This window comes from Setaria viridis, chromosome 1 (assembly GCF_005286985.2).
Source record: "Setaria viridis chromosome 1, Setaria_viridis_v4.0, whole genome shotgun sequence".
In the NCBI taxonomy this organism is placed as follows: domain Eukaryota; kingdom Viridiplantae; phylum Streptophyta; class Magnoliopsida; order Poales; family Poaceae; genus Setaria; species Setaria viridis.
In genome coordinates this window covers 11,801,142-11,821,411 of record NC_048263.2, presented here as the reverse complement: position 1 = coordinate 11,821,411, position 20,270 = coordinate 11,801,142, and the positions used below count along the sequence as shown (strand labels likewise).

The window sequence follows — 20,270 nt, the reverse complement described above, 5'->3', positions numbered from 1 at the left end:
GCCGAGGGTTCGGGGTCATTCCGTGGAAGTTTGCTTTCCGAGGCGACAACGCATTGTACAGAAGCCGCAAGCAAAGAAAGGAACAGATTGAGGAGAGCTGGCGGAAGATGCTAGAATCCAAAGTGCAGGCACAAGAAGAAAGAATGTTGGAGGAAATCAATCGTCGAGTGTCCCACACAGTTGCGGAGTTGGCCCAATCTGGAGCACTGCCGAATCCAAACTACGCCAGTCCTTCTCAACGTCTCTTGAGAAGTTGTGCTTCTACAGGGGTCCCTGATGCGCAGACGCCCAGGTTACCCGTGGAGGAGCAACGGTTCCTCGTGGATTCCATCACGCAACGCACCACATGTGAGCTGCATGCACCGGTCGGCAACCTCACTATTAAGGTATACTTATACATAATATTTATGCAATCTTGTCAATTGATCCATGCCTCGTGATCAGAGTTTAATAACTTGTTTACTTCTGCTACATGTACAGGTAGCGTACGGGAGTGCATTAGCAACCCTGGCGGGGCAGAGCAGTCATGGCATGGAGATTCCACCTGGCTACGCCATAGTCCGCGTAGAGTAAATTGTTGATAGCCAATATGAAGGCCTAGAGCTCGACCTCCTGGGAGGCGATGGGGAAAAGATACTGGCAGATGCACTTCATGGGATCATTCTATGGCAAAAACGCTACATCATTATTCCCGACACGGAACCATCTCTTCAGAGTTCAAGACCGCTCCCCGTAGATCCCCAGCAGCGACCTTCTCCTCATAGCTCGAGACCGTCATCTCTTGCACAATCTGCTCTAGGACCGTCGCTTCCTGCTATATCAAGGTCTCCATCTCCACCACATCTTGGTGGTGGGAGCGACGACGACAATAACAACACCCCTCCCCGATCACCGTCGCCGGCACCAAGAGTAGCCCCTATGAAGGAACGTGCAGCACCACTAAAGAAGTCACGAGCACCGCCTCCGAAGCAAAGACAGAGAAAGAAGAAAACAAAGGAGCCTGAAGTGACTCGTAAGGAACGCTAGGAGGCAATGACTCATGCGGAACAGTGGGCAGAAATCCAACGAGAGGCTAGTGAGTGGTTCAAGAAACAAGCCGAAGAAAAAAAAGGAAGGGAGATGGAGCCACCGCTAGTAAATCAAAGAGATTTAAACTTTTTTATCAGGATGGAAGAAGGAGCCAAGAAAAGGATACCACTCTTATCAAACTATGAATGAGCTTTAGTAAAGGCTGATGAAAAGGACAAAAGGAAAGGAAAGTCATCTTCCAGTGAGGCTGTCCCCGACCTCAGACATTTATCAAAAAAAGACGCTCAAAGGGTAGCAGCAATGCCCTTGGATCAACAAGCAGAAGTATTGAAATTCATGCAAGAAACATGTCTGGGACTTGATGAATGCTTAGGGCAAGTTGAGACGCCAACTGCACCGCCCCCTGAGCCGAGATGGCCTTATGAGGTAGGCAAACCTCTTGTAAGGCTTTCGTTGGTACGGAAGCTATCAACAAAGATGTACGCATTCCATCAATAGTACATGATGGCATCCACCGACTCGAGGGAGATGTTCGGCCTGAAGGTAAAACCAATAGATTTTTACGGCGAAGGCGAGAAAGTGCTGTGGCTAGACTTCAAGGATATATACGAAGTGTACCATCATGATGCCCTGGACGTCTTTCTGATCAGCTCTTGGGTTCTGTAAGTGTCCGTTTATCTCTGCATGTAAATTTTGGCGTGCATCACTGTACTAACTTCATCTTCCATTTTATGTAGGATGCTAATTCAGACGTGCACACGAGAGGCGTACCTACATATAGGCTTCATGGATCCATCTGTAGTTAACCAAAAATAGATACAATTAGCGTCGGAAAATACCTTGGTGGAAGTATACAATTTCCAAGATAAACAAACATTCAAGAATTTCATACTACTTCCATACAACTGCAAGTAAGTGTGTGTATACCGTCTACTTTCGCTGTCTTTTTCCTTATGTCTATATGTTAGTTAGCTCTAATATGCATGAACATTTTACGTACGTAGCTTCCACTAGATCCTTATTATAATTGAGCTTGAAAGAAGCCACGTCACTGTCTTCGATTCGTTGAGGAAAGATCCGGTGGAGTACGAAGACATGCAAGACATGCTAGGCTTGTAATAATTCTGGACCTTTATCTCTATGCAAAAGTTTGTTTCCTAAATTTTATCCCTGTTACACTATATCATTCAGTATTCTAATCCGCAGCACATGGAAACAATTCATAAGGACACACAAAGATCCATTCAAAGAAAAACTTACATGGAACACAGACTTCCCGGTACGTATGAAGTCTGCACATTTATTACATTGTATAACACGAATATTTCATAACTTATTTTTTTCCGCACTAAAGTGCTTAAGACAGGAACCCGGGAATAATCTATGTGGCTACTACATCTGTGAGCACATGCACAGTTTTATGGGACCCAAGGGACTAAAGATGATGCTGCACAACTTTAAAGTACGTAAAATAAAACTATTATTAGTTAATTATTTTCTAGCTCCTTATATTTATTTGTTCGTGTAACATTCACAAATTTCCAAATTATAGATGTTAAATATTCAACAAGGACTCTTGAAGGAAGAAAGAGTAGTGGCAATACGTGAAAGTCTCATTGGATTCCTAATGGACGAGGTGGTAAATCCAAAAGGAGAATTTTATTACGATGGACGACAATTAGACGCTACGAGTAGCAACACCTCGACAGGAAGATTGTAGATATATAGTTTGATTTATTTGTATATATAATACGCACTAATTATGATCGATTTGTACTGGTTGAATTGTGTATATGAATTGTGTATATATATAGTAATTGTATAATTACAAATTTCATTCGTTTAAATACTAGTTGATTTCATTCTAAAAAAAATCTCAACTACTAAAGGTTAACAAAAGGGCCACGGTACTACGTACGTGATGCATGAAAATTTTAGGCGCCACGCAGGGTGCCATGCAGGGCGCCATTTAGTCCCGGTTGGGAAATCCAACCGGGATTAAAGGGTCACCCTTTACTCCTGGTTGGGAAACCCAACCGGGACTAAAGGAGCACTCTTTACTCCAGGTTGCTTTTACCAACCGGGAGTAAAGGGCTTGTCCCGCGCCTGGCGTGGCAGGCCCTTTAGTCCCGGTTGGTGACACCAACCGGGACTAAAGGGTGACCTTTACTCCCGGTTGAAAGACCCGGGACTAAAGACCCCCCCTTTTGTCCCGCTTGGTTTATCCCGGATGGATTTTCAGGAGATATGCACCCTACCAACTGGGACTAAAGGCCAATTCTCTACTAGTGCTCGAGCTCCTTGCGGTCACCGCCGGTGATGATGAGGTCGTCAACATAAACTCCCACCACCAGGCGATGGTCTCCAGCTCCACGCAGGTATACAACATGCTCAGAGGTGCTCCTCTGGAAGCCAAGTGCCACAAGTGACGCGTCCAGCTTGGCGTACCAGGCGCGCGTTGCTTGCCGGAGTTTGTAGAGGGCCTTGATCAGTCGCATGACCTTGTGTCGTTGCCTCGTTGCCCATCGATCTCGAACCCAGGTGGCTGGACAACGTACACTTCTTCCTGCAGCTCGCCGTTGAGAAAAGCAGACTTGACATCCATGTGGTGAAGGTCCCAACCTTCGCCCGCCGCATGAGCCAGCAGCAGGCGTACAGACTCAAGCCTCGCCAGTGGAGCAAATGCATCGTCGAAGTCGATGCCCTACCGCTGCACATACCCTTTTGCCATGAGTCGTGCCTTGTGCTTGGTGATGTTGCCGGCGGCATCCCTCTTGGTCTTGTACACCCACTTGAGCCTGATTGGGCGTTGCCGAGGTGGAGGATCAACCAGCTTCCAAGTCCTGTTGGATTCAATGGACTTCAGCTCCTCGGACATCACTTCCCGCCAACAGTGCTCCTACTGCGCCTCTGCCAGGTTTGCCGGCTCCTCAGTGCTCACCATCAGCAGGTCCTCCTCCAGTTCTCGTGTGGCAAGTCCCGACGGCGTGGCCGGGCCAAGCACGTTGTCGATGCAGCGAAATCGGAGGGGGCCATCGTCGTGGTCGGCGTAGAGGTCCGCCTTTGCTCCAAAAGGCGGTGTTGCCAGCTCGATCAGGAACGAGTCAGACGCAGGTGACGAGGTTGGTGCGGGGCTGAGCGGGCTTGGTGGCGATGCCGATGCAGCCTGCTCCACAACTTCCTCCTGGATAACGATGCTCGGCTGGTGCACGGTCGTGTACTTGATGATGAAGTTGCCGTCATCGTTCCCAACCTGGTCGGCGTCCCACTGCCATTGAGCTTGCTCATCGAAGATCATGTCACGGCTGATGTGGACGCGCCTGGTGGACGGGTCGTAGACACAGTACGCCTTTGAACCCGGTTCGTAGCCGACGAAGATCATCGGCCGGCTCCTGTTGTCGAGTTTCTTGATGTTTGGTGAGGTGGTCTTCACATGCGCCATGCACCCAAACGTGCAGAGGTGGTGCACGGCTGGCGGGCTCCCATGCTAGAGCTCATACAGCGTCTTGCCGCCGATGCTCTTGGAGGACGACCGATTGAGTTGGTAGACAGCTGGAGTGATTGCCTCCGCCCAAAACATACCTAGCAATCCTTTGGCCTTCATCATGCTCCTCGCCGTGCCCACCACCGACTGGTTGCGGCACTCGACGACACCATTTTGCTGCGGCGTGTACGGTGCTGTGAGCTCGCGTCGCACGCCGATCTCCATGAAGTAGTCATTGAAGTTGTTGGCAGTGAATTCTCCCCCATGGTCCGTGCGAAGTGCACGGAGCTTGGAACCGCTCTTGCGTTCAGCAGCAGCTTGGATGCGCTTGATGGCGGTCGGTGCAACATCCTTGGAGGGGAGAAGAGCGATCCACATGAAGCGGCTATAGTCGTCGATGAGCAGCAGGAAGTACTTGTTCCCGCTAGGCATCGGAGGTGTGATGGCCCCGCAAAGATCCCCATGTACGAGCTCCAGAGGCGACGTCGCACGGTGCTGTGACCGTTGGGGAAATGGTGCGCCCCGGTGCTTCCCAGCTAGGCACGCCTCACATACCTGTTCCACTTGATCCAGTACGGGCAGCTCGGTCACGAGCTGCTCCTGACCCATCTTCCTCAATGCATGAAAGTTGATGTGGCCGAAACGCGCGTGCCACCGCCAGGCGTCCTCGCCGGTGCGCACTGCTAGGCAGACGGGTCGGGCGATGTTGAAGTTGATGGTGTAGAGACGGCTTGGGCTCCTATGTACCTTGGTGAGGAGGCGTCGATGTTCATCGCGGATCCGCATCATGCCGTCCTCTATCAGCACCTGGTACCCGAGCTCATCGAGTTGGCCGACGCTGATGATGTTGGCGGTGAGACGCGGAATGTAGTAGGCGTTGGTGAAGGGATGATGTTCTCCGTTCTTGCAGGTGTACAGTACTGTGCCGCACCCTTCGATTCGCACGACAGAGCCGTTGCCGAACCGCACCATCCCCGTGATGCCGGCGTCGATACTGGAGAACGCCGCCCGGGACCCCGTCATGTGGTTGGTGGCCCTGGTGTCCAGCACCCACCGCCCTGGATCCTTCTCTTCTTCACCTCCTAGCGTCGCGAACACCTTCTCCTCCACAAGATTGATGAGCCCGCAGGCAGTACCTGGGCTCGAAGGGGTGGAAGGAACTTCGCCCTCCACCAGTCGGAGCAGTTGCCCACCGCCGGCGAGCACTGGATTCTCGCCGATGGGTTCCACCAGTGGAGAGGAAAGGGGATTTGGCGAGGTGGTGTTGTCGATGAGCTCGGCGTTGGCTTGAAGAAGCAGTAAGGTGGGCTCGTCGTCCTGGGCTAGGTTGACCTGCTCATCTCTCCTGGGCCGGCTGCGGCAGTCCTTGGCCCAGTGGCCTTTCTTGCCGCAGTTCCTGCAGACATCGTCGATGGTGACCCGGCCCACGCCAGAGCCGGTGCGCGCGTCCTTGCCGCCGCCGCTGCCACGCCTGCGAGGCTTGCCACGGTGCTTGCCACGACTGCTGGAGCTAGAGCCGTTGCGGGTGGACTCCTGCTTCTTGTAGCGTTTGAGCCATTCCTCCTCCGAGAGGTAGAGCTTGCCTCCGGCGCCGGATGCCGGGGCCGGCTTGAACCTTTCCTCCACAGCCTTCAAATGTCCTGTGACTTCTTCCACCGAGAGCTTCGACATGTCAAGCATTGTTTCAATGGAGATGGCAATTTGGGAGAACCTGGGTGGTAGGACACGGAGATACTTCTCAACGACCTTCTACTCGTCGACCGGATCACCAAGGGTAGCCAGCTGACTAACTAGCTCGGTGAGCCGCAACGAGAAGTCTTTGACGGCCTCGCCGTCCTTGAACGCGAGAGTCTCGAACTCTCGCCGCGCCTTCTGCGCCGCGGACTTGCGGATGCGCTCGTCGCCGATTCACAGCGTGGCGACGCAGTCCCATGCTTCCTTGGCCATCTTCTTGTTTCCCATGGTGGTGTACATCTTCGGGGGAATGCCGCTGCACACGGCCTCCAGTGCCATGCGATCTTCGACGTAGTCGGTGGTGCTGTGCTCGACGGCATCCCAAAGACCGCGCGCCTGGAGCTTGATCCTCATCATCACAGCCCACTGCTCGTAGTTGCTCTTCGTCAGGATGGGGTAGTTCGCCGATCCTCCTGCCTCCTTGACCACGCGGTGAATCACCAGACCGCGGTTCTGGTTCCCGCCGCTGCCCGAGGCGCGGTCGCCGGAAGCCGACGGAGGGGAGGCGCTGCGTCTGCGAGGCATGAAGATGCCCTCGAGAGCGCGATCGTGGACCCACAGCCTGTACCTGGCTCTGATACCAATTGTTAGGGAGCGCCAAGTGATGAACGCCGGCGAGCTCAAGAACACTCGCGAACACTAGTGGGCGCAAGAGGATTTGTGCTGCGATGAAGCTGCAGCTTTTCTGTTTTGTATTCTCCCTTTTATTTACTGATTACAACTGAAAACAAGCACACGAGCGCTTCTCTCGCCGCGACAATGCCGCGTCCATCCCCACGACGCACGACGCGAGAGAGCGTATCCTGTAGCCCAAAGACTCGGTCTGCTGCGAGCTATTCTCGCCACAACCTGAACTAACATGCAAGGCCATCACACAACTCGTGAGCTCATGCACATGCTGATACAAAACAGGTTCAGAAACTAAACTAAACTAAGACCTATACAAGATTTGGCTAACACGAAGCACTTTAAACTGACTATAGAGTATAGGTAACGCGTGCAGTGCTTACTAGCAGTGACTGACTAACTGTGCAAGTGAAAGTAGGGTATCATTTACTGCAACTTCGAAGTACTGGTAATAGACCACTGATAATAACTAAAATGGTAAATTCGGTGATTTGCAGTGAATTTAAAAGTCTATTATGTTGCTTGTATCTATCTATGCTCCTGACGTTTTTTTTAAAAAAAACTTGTCTCTTTCTGGATTCCGTTGATTTCATTGTTAACTTATTTTGCCTCATTTATTTATGTCTAAACCAGGTTTATCTTAGGAAAAGATCTTACAAGATCAAGCCTTTTATGGATTTTATGAAAAAGGAAGATTATCTCTAAAGTCAAAACTATATTATTCGGCAGGATTAACTGTTCAACTTGATTCCTGGATGGCAGCAGAACGGTGTTCTCAAATGTGTTTAAGTTCTTGTGTAACCTTCCTCGTATCCACCAGCACTGCCTTACAACTTAAAATCATTGATTTTTTTCTCGAATACGCACAAGAGATGCGCATCTTTGTAAATTATTGGAAGTTAAATTCTTAAGTTGGAGGATTGAAATTGTGGTTGGAAGGTCCATGTTGCTAAATTTTTGGAGCTTTGCATTTGGAATGCACTCGTGCGATTCTATCCTACATATGGAAGTGTTCTTGCATTAGAGTGTTCCATATTTTTTTTGGGAGATGTTTTGCAGTTCGAATTTGCAGTAAAGGGAAAAAAAAACTCCATTAGAAACATCTTGTTTGCAAACTTCATCCAGTCCGTTGTGCTATTTATGCTCGTGCTACTTCCAACAGCTTCGGCCAGTCTGCCACAACCCAATCTTTAGTCGTTAGCTCGTTGCTCCTACTCTGGTATAGGCCACCGACGTCATCAAACCCATGCAGCTCTGCTCCAAGTTGTCAACTGTATCAGAGCAGGCAAATAAAGCTACAGGACAGGCACAGCGATGTATGGTATGAGAATTGGTTTTCACAAGGTACGGTCAAAAGGTGTTCAAGTTGGAGTTGCAGTTTCAAGGATTGAATATCAGAAGGTCACAATGAAGTTTCAGCGCGTTTTAGGAGGTAGGCAAGTTCGGAACTGGTTGAACGAAGTTTCGAGGTAAGTTCGCAGTCTTGTCAGCAAAGGTCGTAAGGGTTTCAGACTTTCACAGCACAATTTTGAAATCAGTAATGCTACTACCCGGTCGTCCGACCTAAACTACAAAATCGGACGCTCGCTCACAGCTCATAGTGCTTGCTTAATTATTAATCTCGCTGGCCAACTTTCCACCATGAATATGTGTCTCATCCCTGCCCACGTGAACTTTTACTAGAAGCGCCCTGAAGTGCAGGTAACTCTCGACCACTCATTCACCTTCCTTTCTTCTTTCGGTAATGCTACTACCCGGTCATCCGACCTAACCTACAAAATCGAACGCTCGCTCACAGCTCATAGTGCTTGCTTAATTATTAATCTTGCTGGCCAACTTTCCACCATGAATACGTGTCTCATCCCTGCCCACATATGAACTTTTACTAGAAACACCCTGAAGTGCAGGTAACTCTTGACCACTCATTCACCTTCCTTTCTTCTTTTGCTCTTATCACTTTCCCGTAGAGAAGAACACCATGTCCCTTGAGATCCTGTTGCGAGGTACCATGGACTCGGCACTGCTCCTCGACGGCAGCGGCCAGCGGGTTGTGCCACGGGGCATGCTGCACGTAGGGGCTGCTGCAAGGGCGCTCGGCGATGTCGATGCAGTAGGCCATGGCGGAATACGGTGGAGCAGCAGCACACTGATTGGCCTACTCCCGCATTGTAATGATGCTCGATTTCTATGGGACCTCACTTTCATCATCATCTGCGTGGCCGTGCTCATCTACACGCGCACCCCGACCATGTACATGGACTTCACCATGCGCTCGGGCTCCCAGATCCACTAGCCCGTCCCGGAGGGCTGGAACGCCTTCGTCTACATCGTCGACGGCGAGGGCGTCTTCGGCCGGGAGAAGTCGGCACCCGTGTCAGCGCACCTACTGACGGCTCCATGTTGCGATAGGTATCTCTTGATGTTGCAGTAGAAATTTTTGGATGTTGCAACAGTTGGCTTTTGATGTTACATCTGTTTGCAATAGTCCAACTTGCTAGCAATCGGGTGTTGCACCAACTTGTTCATGATGTTGCATATGGTTGTTTTCTTTGTTTCAGTCTCTTTTTCTTTCGTTGTTGCAATGCTGTAAGAGATATTTTTTTTTGCAATACTATAAGAGATGCTTTTTTTTGTTGTTGCAATACTTGATTCGGCCGAGATCGCAAGATTGTTTCTATTCGAGATGTTGCAACTTGTGATTTTTATTGTTGCAATGTTTCTGTTGTGAATGTTGTACGAAGCGATTCGAGATGTTTCATGCACGTAAAGGTGTTGCAAATTTATTTTTTGATGAATGTTGCATGAAACATGATGAAATGTTGCACATGGGGATTTTTTATCCTTGAGATGGATGGCGTGCATGAGTTCCAAAACTATTTTTAGTGCATGTTTTCATGTTGCAAGTGTTGATTTTTGATGTTTCGATAGTTATTTTTCAATATTGCGACGGAGCGTCCGATAAAAAAAAATTATCAGACATCCGGACGCTAGCACGTCCATTTTGAAATACATGCAAAAAAAACTCTACTTTTGATCAATACTCAGTAAACTCCTGTAACCAAAAAAATTTGGAAACTTTTCATCAAGTTGAAACCAAAAATTTAATTTTCGCAACATACGCACCGCCCTGCGCTAGGCCCAGCTGCACGCCCACTCGTCACTTCCCCTCCAAACTCCAAGAGTAACAAGTACCTGCAGAAAGGAATACGAGGAGCAAGTGCTGGGACATTTTGAACGGTGTGTGATGACCTGAGCTTTGAGTAATTAATGGCTGGCCGGGACAGGTGTATACAATACTAGCTAACTTTCGCATTGACCATGAAATTTAAAGTGGTGGTTCGGCAAGTATAATAAATTAACTTAAAGATCAAGAAAAAGTGCTTGTTTTGTTTAAGAAAAGAATAAGGCCTTTGCAATTAGCAGTAACCAGTAACTGCGATATTTTCCATGAGTTGCACAAGCGGAAGTGTACAACGTTGCTTCAAGCCTCGAATGACCTCTAAGCTTCTAGCGTTGTTTATATTGTGTCGCTTTCTCGATTGCATCTGCTTGACTCATTTGTTTATGTATAGAGTCGATGGGCCTAACCTGGTTCATACCGGAAACACATTCTCTTAAAGGATAATATATGTTTTTAGTCTATCGGTTTTCAGTTCTGCTGAGTGCAGACACGCCCAGATTGTGGGCACATCCTCACTAATTGCTCACTCACCATGAATGTCTGATCCGGTGCACTGGCGTGCAGTTGCTAGGTTTTCAGGTAGTGACCCTGGGGCTGGAGGACTAATCCTTTCAGGTCTGGTGGTGAATCCTTCGTCATCTTGTGGCCCATACGGTGTGGAAGCAGCAAAACCGTTGAGTCTTTGATGGCGAGAGCCCCAAAAAGGAGCAGTTCTCCAGGTGATCATGGACCAGGCCATGAGGTCAAGGTGGAGGGAGCGCTGTCGTTATCTGTCTTTTCTGCCATCGCTTTTGGCTTGTGTTTGGTCAATTCTTCTTTCTTACTATAATAACATGCAGCTCTTACATGTTCGAGGGCAAAAGAAAAGATCTAGTTTGTTTAATTGCACGGTAGGAAGTCCCCTGGATGCTGCATCAATGCAAGTAGCTAGATTTACATACCAACATAACCAATTCGACAATATCATAATTAGACAAACATTTGGCACCTGTCCACTTCTTGCTATTGTCAGCTCACTCATCATCCTTCAAATAGTTCGGACAGCGTTTCCTCAAGTTCTTCAGGTGTATGCTCAATAAGCTTTGCAGGTTTGTTTTCCTGCTTCTCCAGGAATGAACGGTAGGCGGGGATGAGCTTTCCTATTACCGCCTGTCGCATGTGCTTCCGAAGCAGGGGATCTTCAACTTTCCAGGACCTCTGAGCCCGGTAAGTTTTCTCAAACAAGGTGTTGAATCTTCTTGTTGCAGGTGGTTTGAAGCATGCTGGGATCATCTTGATTCTGTACTGCAAGCAAAATTGGACGGGTGTCCATGAAACATCAAGGTACATGTAGATGTAAAACTCTATACTGTCCCTAGGCACCCAACTGTCATCTTCAAGCACATCCAAGGTCTCCGGTTGCTGTATTATGAAATGCATGTTGTTTACTAAGAATAACCATCTCATCGCAGTAACGTGGTAGTATGATTGCTTCTCAAGTGTACTTTCCAGACGAGACATGAGATCGGCCATAATGCGTTCAGGAGCCTCCGTTGTAGATGCGACGTCCCCTGTGCCATGAGTGACGTTGAGGACGATGGTCAGCAGGGCACTATGCTCGGATAGCAACTTGATGCACATCATGACGTATCTTGTTATCTCGTGGACACCGCCACTGTGGTGGATCTCAGTGGTAGCATAGCCAGAGATGAGTAAAATGCACCTGCGGTACACGAGCTATCAAAATCTCAGTGGTAGCATGTGTCACCTAGGTCCCCGAGCTATCAAAATGCACGTTTGAGTCCCTAAACTTGCTAATCGATTCATCTGAAGTCCAAATCTCTATAATCTACATGTACGGCGAATCGATTAGTAAGTTCAGGAACTCCAATGTGCATTTTGGGAGTTCGGGGATCTGGATGACACCGGTTATGAAATTTATGTACCGCTGGTGCATTTTACTCGCCAGAGATCCATGCTTGGACCATCTCAATTGTGCTCTTTACTGTGCTTCCCAGCGCCAGCAGTGCACGGTCAAACCCTGTGGCTAAGGTATCAGCATGATCCTCTAAAGACAGCACCTTCATGACAGGCAGAAACTTCTCCTTGGCGAGGCTGAACAGGTCAGTGAGTGGATTCAACATGCTAAGTAACACGAAGAGATTATCCGGGTGCGGCGCAACACTGGTTTTGGTGATACTCGTCAGCAGCTTGAACTCCTGGTTGGCTAAATCAGTCCATGATCTAAAAAGTGTGTCAATGCCGGCCTGCTGCATGCACAAAGTGGTAATACTCATGTGGTCATGCTTATCTTGATTAGCTCCCTGAAGACCAGGCCCTGGTTGGGCGAGGCGAGCACGCCCAGGTCAATGGTGGCAGAGGTGGGAACCCGGATGCCGCAAGAAATCTCCATGGCCACGCGGGTGTGCTCCTCGAGGAGAGCTCTGCTTGGCGTTTCATAGGCTTGAGTGGCAGACGTTGTTGGCGTGAGGTAGGTTACGTAGGAGGTCGCTGAGCTGGTGCAGCTGCTGTTGATAGTGGACGTCGTAGGTGGCCGCGGGGCAACCATGCTTTTAGAGAAATCGTCGATCGGCAAGTTACTGGTGAAATTTTGCCGAAATTGTGAACCCTGCTTTTAATTAGGAGCTGAAGGTGACCTGACCCCAACCAAGATTTCTACGCCCTGCACCAACAGGCAAAAAATACAGCAACCTAAGCTTTCGTCTTGGCAGTTTAGCTAACAATTCCTTGAATGCCCGTTAGCCGCACGGCAGTAAAACAGACACCAGGACTCTTATTGCACATTTGCACTCAAAATTGCTGATCTTCGACTCATCGTTAAGCCTTTTCAGTAATTCCCTTCCTAAGGAGATCGTAGAGGATTAAACGATTAAGTCCTTAAATTTTAACAACTTTATACTGTATTTTGTACTTTCGACTAGAACATTTTGTATCCTTACTACCAAGCCATAGATGCATCGCACTTTGAGTTCATGTTCCACACTTTATCTAAGTGAAAAAGAAGCAAATCCATTTTCAACAAGCATACGTGATTTTCAGACTCGAAAAAGAGCATCCGGAGTCGCAAACGCACCTGGGGACTGCGAGATGGTAGCGGTGTGCTTCGGAGACGGATGAGGTCGGCGTTGACGAAGTAAGCTGCACCGAAGGCCCTTGCTTTGGCGGCTAACAGAATGCACGCAAGAGGAAGAAGCATCAAGCAATCAAAGTTGGAGTACTGGAGTGGACAAACCAATACGGCAATATATCTCTCTCTATCTCATAGGCTCGCGCTAATTAAGGGCTCGTTTGGTTCCTTTGCTTATTTTTAAGCAAGTGTCACATCAATGTTTAGATACTAATTAGGAGTATTAAACGTAGACTATTTATAAAACTCATTACATAAGTGGAGGCTAAACAGCGAGACGAATCTATTAAGCCTAATTAATCCATCATTAGCAAATGTTTACTGTAGCAACACATTGTCAAATCATGGACTAATTAGGCTTAATAGATTCGTCTCGCCGTTTAGCCTCCACTTATATAATGGATTTTGTAAATAGTCTACGTTTAATACTCCTAATTAGTATCTAAACATTGATGCACTTGCTTAAATTTAAGCAAATGGAACCAAACCAGGCCTAAGACAATAGAGACAGGAACAGGACTAGATAACGACATCTAAACTACGCGGTGGTAGCTATATTATAGTGTCATCAGGATCGGCTCTAGCTGTGATTTTTCAAAGTTTTTCAATTTAATCTGTACTAAGTTGGAATACATCTTCTAAAGCGGATTTACCTGTATTATCATTTTTAGATGATGGTTGTAATAAGGATGTAACAATCGACGATGCTCAAGGCTGAATTTAAACTATTTTTTCTAAAAAAAATCTGTCTGACGTGTTGGAAATTGGAATGTTGGCATTATATAAATGATTAATGATGACTCGTCTCTTTGTGGTAGAATTGTAAATTATAAGTTTTTCGTCTCAATCGGATATATCTAGAGTTGAAAGATACTGCGCTGTGTAGAGTTGATGCAGTATTTAGAAGACAGTTTTGAAAAGCTTAGAAACTGTGCAAAGGTACCTGGAAGGATCCAGGCCGGGTTCAGCTGATATGCTTAGATAAATGTCACAAGCATACACTTGTCACTGATCAGAAGTAGATAAACATTGAATAAGAGAGATAATTTGGATTCCTCTAATTTTAATAAAATGAAAGAAAAGAATCTAGCCCGGGAGTAGATTACAACGTTTCAGCTGGCCGGGCTAGATTCTTGCTATGTTATTACACAAGAGAAGAGCAGGGGATCATTTGTTTATTATATTACTAGCTGAACAATATCCTTAGGTTTTAACTTTAATTTAGATGTGAGAAATCAACAATACCCATAAATGGCTCTTAAAGGTGACAATTTGCATGATTGCACCAGATTCAGCAAAAAACCATACCATCAGTAGGAGACCTTCTAATTTCTCTTCTTCCTAAATGCTACTCTCTGTGGCATCCTTTAGCTCACATTAAACAGGTCGAATGTGAGATTTCCATGCAAAAGCAGCAAGCTGAGGTTTAGCATGCCAAACATCAGATCTTTCACGGTCATTTTTGGAGCTGTGCTATCACTCCGAGTGGATGCTTCAAGGAAATGAGCTCCACTTTGAGCAGAGGCAGTCTGATACATGTCAATTATTAAAATGTTCCCAGGAGATATTCTGTTTGTTGTTGGGCTAAGTATTGGTCTGGTCAGTGCCCAAGGATCAATCTGATTTGGTGGATCACACACAAATGGATTCTTCTGCTTGAAGTGTCTGCAGATCGCAAGAGTCAGGCTGCAGATCAATGTTTGATTTCAGAATTTCAGAGATGAAATTAAAACACATCAAGTACCCATTCAACTCCATGGCCATGTCCATAGCTACAGATGCCAGTTTTGGGTGCTCGACCACGTCCATGCATCCGAACATACGCACCTTGAAGAAGTACCAGAAGGCTTCCCGAATCTAATAATCTTTTCGGATCTACCTGTGATAATGAATTTACTGCCAGGTACAAGACCTGTTTTTTTTTTTTTGAAACTGAGGTGCAAGACTTCTTGAAGCTGAGAGCAACCTTTGCCACAAATCCTCATTTATATCCACATCCAGTTTAATGATGATCAACACCCTTCCTCTAATCAAGTCTTTGTTGTCGTACTTGATGATGCGACGATCTCCAAGTGTCATCATGAGTTCACCTCTTAGATCATCTCCACTAATGAACATAATTTGTGAGAAGTAACTACGCACCCTTTGATCAATGGAAACATGCTCCACCAGAGTGCTCTTTCCAACTTTTCGTGGGCCAATGATAGGCAGAACTCCATGACTCTTGGCACCAGGATCCTGCGCTTGCAACAAAAAGTTGATCACGAGTTACAGTTGTCCAAAAGTAAGTACTCCCTTTGTTCCAAATTATAAGTCATTCCAACTTTGTTGGAGAGTCAAAGTATCTCAAGTTTAACTAAATTTATACAATAAAGTGTTAACATTCATGATATCAAATAGGTACCATTAGTTTCTTCATTAAATATATTTTCATAGTATATCTATTCGGTGCCATAAACTTTTGTAATTTTCTCTATAATTTTGGTCAAACATAAAATGATTTGACTCTCCAAGAAAGTTAGAATGACTTATAATTTGGAACAGAGGGATTATAATTTGGAACGAAGGGAGTATATGCTATATGGCTGATGAGCAAGATAAACTCAGCTGCATCTTGTAGGGAGGATTCCAGGCTTTCGAGAACTCACGTTACTCTATCACAATCTGTCTACTACTACTGTAGATACAGAGATGCTTTGCAGGATTGAATCTAGAAAATGTGAAACAGTGACCCACTTCATGGCTTTCTGCCTTGTTTCCCTCATGGGCTCTGCATCTAAATGTATGTAGCGTGTAGTAACCTGTGTACAACTCCTTTCTCAGGATATATACTAAGCTGGTGCAGCATGCATGGCCTGGTTTGTTATGCATCATCCATCTGCCTCTTCAACGATGGCACCAATCCTTAGTAGCAGTCGTTGCAGTCTGTCAACCATCTCATTGGTTGGCGCAATTTGCTTTGACCACTTGATGAGGAAAGACACTGATCTATTGGCAAGTTCAGCCATGATAGCAGACAAAGTTACTTCCTCCATCTTGGGGAACATCTTCTTGCCTTGTACGAATGAAAAAATTGGTCAGCCAAATAACTGAGAGTAATAAGAGATTAATTAGGCAGTGGAATTAAACATGAGCAAAGATCGCAGCATGACTTACAAGGGCCAGTCTTTGGCTACCCCGAGTTGTTGTTTTCAGTCATGTCCTCCACTACTGATGCTCGTGCTTGCTCCAGCAGCTCCTGCCACCACCAAATCGTTGGTTGCGGTTGCTCCACCCTACCATATGGCCACAGCCATCAAGTCATGCATCGCTGCTCCTTGTGGTCTACTGGTTCAGGATGAAGCAGTCTGGGGAGAAGAGCCAAAGTAATGCTAGGCGACATAGATTGAGTAGGGCCCAGTGATGTAGACTGAAATGATTTACTTCTTAAATGCACAGCGGCAGTTATGGACTTTAGTTGATAAGAGCAATGTCAGTACGTGGCCAACCAATTGAAAACCTTTTAAACTCATCTGACTTCCTTTGGTGCAGCCAATTTCGTGGAAGTTTCAGTTTAAAAGATTGAATTTTAAGACCGTCAATGTGAACAGGGTCTAGGAGTTTTGAAGTTTCAGAATGGTCGAAGGAAATTTCAGGAAAAGTTCCATCCTTTTCATCAAACTTCATAAGTGTTTATAGAACAGTTTCAAAAACAGTTCAGCAATACCATTTTTCTGAAAGAAAGTTCAGCAATACATGACTACTAAGTAAGAGTTAGAAACTTATTAGTAAGTCGTGAGGAAAACATAAAGAGTTACAATCTATAACCTTGTTTGGGCAAAGCTATGGCATTAATGAGCAGCTACCCACGCCATTTCTCATAGACTGCTCACCCTCTAATTATATCAAGCACACGTCCGAAGAAATAACCAAGGAGCAAGTGCGTTATTATTTTTAAGGATTCATGATGCCTGGCAAAGGAGAGGAAGCATGCGACCTCTCGCCCAATTGTGTTTACATGTATGCGCTTTGTAATGCAAGATAATGTACGTTCCTATATTGCAATCAATTAGTATTGAGCTTAGTGATAGTGTATGCTAAATATAGATTTGCTACAAATTTGAAAATAACCAACGGTATAACAATAGATAAATGCAGTAATTTAACACGAATTACATCATAGATAGGGGAATGAGAAATTCTACACAGAGGGGGTTGTGTAATAACAGCGTCATATCAATTTCCAGAATTATCTGTAAGGTTGGTTTTAATGATGTCATACACTCACTATTTGCTTTCACCATATATACTAGACACTACTTGTTTCCCTCCTTCTGCATACTATGTCAACTGGTTTTGTTGCTTTTAAAGTGATATATCCTGTTAATGAAACTGACAAACAAATGGTTATATGATTTCCATTTTCATTCGGTCAACAAATGTTATCAGATGCATGTTTTTTTAAGAAAAAATACTTCTACAGTGGTCTAAGTTGAAGTATGAGCATTTGAAATATTCTTGAACATGAGGATAGTATCGAGTTTCAACTCTGCGACTTCGTTGAAATTTCAGCGTGAGATGTAGGAACAGTAATAATTAAGCAGTTCAAAGCTGATTGATAATGGTGCATTCTTGTATTTGAAGTCCGTTTTAAGATAAAATCTTGCTTTAGCTTAGGGACATGTGAAACACAGTGCACCTGCCTCCGAAGTTAAATACTGGCAAAACTGTTCTGTTTTCCACCAACCCTGAAAGATTATCGTTTTCCAGATTTGATTTTTTTTCACCCCTTGAGTCTCTCACTGAAATGTGGTCCAAATACTAGCAAATGGAAAAATCATGATGAATAGACATCAAAGAAAAAAAATTGAAAATTTCTTTAATGCCTGATTCATCTCATCTGAACACCATGCAATGTAAAGTATGGTTTTTCTTTCCGTGGCAACCTGTCACATTATATTTACTGGTGCCCTTTAAACGTTTTGATGGTATATACAGTTTACTTTGGGTATTTGTGCACCCACCCCTACACTCTCATGATCCTGTCTCTTTTGAAACCTTTTTGTTTTTTTTTTTGGTTATTTTCAGAATCGTTGGCCTTATCTTTTCCCATTCCTCCTTTGTTTTTAATATTCAGGCGTAAGATTATTTTTGTAGAATATTTACAAGTGAGGCTAATGGAGGAGCACTATTGGTGGGGTAGCTGTTTCAAGGGAATTCCATTTTGTCAGTATCAAAGATCATTGGATCTCTGGATTCTTATGAGAAGATGGTGACGACAAACGCGATTTGATTTTTTTACTTCAAACTGCAACCCAATTTGGTAGAAGAACCTTTGCACAAATCAACCAATGCAGCTGAGGATTCATTTCCAGTATCCTGTATGTTTAACGGAGGAATTCTTGTTATTTTAATCTAATATATATGTAGCAATTATTAGATGCCCGATTACTAGAGAATTTACCTTCCATCCAACTCTTTTTTCCCTGTTATCTTTGACCTAGGAATAAAAGGCCTTTAGTCCCGGATAAAAAATGAACCACTGACGGCCATCTCCGACGGGCTCTTTAGTCCTGGTTGGTAATATCAACTGGAACTAAAGAGCCTCTTTTATCCCGATTGTAATGGAGGTAATCTGGTGAGGCATTTAGTCCTGGTTGAAAACACTAACCGGGACTAAAGGCCCCTCTTTAGTCCAGGTTAGAATTACCAACCGGGACTACCGAGACTAAACGCCCATCCCGGCCTTTTCACGCGCGCCTCCCGCCCCTGTCTCCACCTTATCTCCTCGCCTCCCTTTCTTTATCTTGCACGATAGGTAGCTCCTCTCCCACTTATCTCTTCTCCCTACTCTTCCTCTCCCTCCTCCTCTCCCTTTCTTCCAGGCAGGCAGGGGAGCAGGTGGCTCCGGCGTGGGCACGGGCGGCCGAGCGGGCACAGGCGGGGGCACGGGAGGCCGGCGCTGTGACCTTTTTCTTATGAAATTTTTTAGTCCTGGTTGGTGTTACCAACGGGACTAAAGGGTATCTTTAGTCCCGGATGAATGACTCGGGACTAAAAGACCCCCTTTTGTCTCAAATAGTTAGTCCCAGTTGGATTTTCGGGATCTATGAGTGACTGTTCCACTGCATGTTTTAATCAATGGAAATGGTTGACCCACTGATAATTGTTTGTGAGGCAACCCTGCTTTAGTGCATGCCTTAAACCCCAAAAAGGTTGACCCAGTATAAATCGTCTGTGTGGCAACTGGCAACTCTCCCCTGCAGCATGCCTTAATAGCTGGAACACATGAATAGCTTAGGACCACACGTGCGAACACATGAATAGCTTAGGACCACACGTTGCACGTAACTGTAGCATTAGGATGTTGAAAAACATCGAATTATGAACAAGGGATTTGGCCTATACCCAAATATAGACTAGTTTTCGAAGTGTGCATGTAGAAACTCTCCCTCATTAATAACAAGATTTCCTATATATATAAGGCATTGCGTTCATACTATTGTATATGTCACCCTCTCATAAATAGTTCCTACCAAAATTCAGGGCTTGGATATCTCTCGGCAGGATAAGCAACCCTCTTAGTAGTAGTCCTCGCCACACTCCATAGCCTAGTTTGCAACGATGCCTCAGCCAAAAGACATGTCTTTTGATGAATACTGGGATTATAATCGCCAATGAAAGGGCTTGCGTAATGTTCCTGACATTGGCGAAAGTAGTGCCACGAAAATAGAAAATCGCGACAATGGATTGGTAGTCGATAAGAATGAAAAGAAGACCATATGGATTTACTTTTTTCATGGTGTATTTGATGGATTGTTTTATTTGATGACACATTATTAATTACCGCAAGTATCTTTGCATAGGAGGTGGCAAGATGACCTATGTCAAGGAAATTGAAGAATTGATGAGCAATATATGATACAAGGAGTTGTGTCTTGTAGAAGGGGAGCTCCCAGATAAACTAGCTAGGAATGGCTTCCAGACATAGGTCAGTTTTTCGATTTATATGGTAGCTCCCCTTCTACAAGATTCCTGGCTAGTTTATATGGTAGCTCCCAAATTCCTAGCTAGTTTATATGGTAGCTCCACTTCTACAAGACACAACT

The 20,270-nt window shown here is 45.6% G+C and overlaps 1 protein-coding gene, 1 long non-coding RNA gene and 1 other non-coding gene across 5 annotated transcripts; all 3 read right to left on the bottom strand.

Annotated features, from left to right (window-relative positions):
* Positions 1-10,904: 10,904 nt before the first annotated feature.
* LOC140220106 (exocyst complex component EXO70A1-like) lies at positions 10,905-11,932 on the bottom strand. The gene is made up of 2 exons (XM_072291349.1): positions 11,888-11,932; positions 10,905-11,771 (listed from the first exon to the last, which is right to left on the bottom strand). Exons 1-2 carry the CDS (start codon positions 11,930-11,932, stop codon positions 11,076-11,078), a joined length of 741 nt encoding a protein of 246 aa, XP_072147450.1. The 3' UTR covers positions 10,905-11,075.
* A 31-nt stretch (positions 11,933-11,963) lies between these two features.
* Positions 11,964-13,508, bottom strand: LOC117845227 (uncharacterized). Its single transcript, XR_004638036.2, has 2 exons — positions 13,129-13,508; positions 11,964-12,717 (listed from the first exon to the last, which is right to left on the bottom strand). It is a non-coding gene; the product is annotated as an uncharacterized protein (transcript).
* A 683-nt stretch (positions 13,509-14,191) lies between these two features.
* On the bottom strand, positions 14,192-19,707 carry LOC117844453 (uncharacterized). 3 transcript variants are annotated; one of them, XR_004637883.2, is made up of 3 exons: positions 16,339-19,468; positions 14,927-16,237; positions 14,192-14,847 (listed from the first exon to the last, which is right to left on the bottom strand). It is a non-coding gene; the product is annotated as an uncharacterized lncRNA (long non-coding RNA). The 3 variants fall into 3 exon arrangements; XR_011897741.1 differs by having other exon boundaries at positions 14,192-15,248; positions 15,325-16,237; positions 16,339-19,460; XR_011897740.1 differs by having other exon boundaries at positions 14,192-16,237; positions 16,339-19,707.
* Positions 19,708-20,270: the final 563 nt, after the last annotated feature.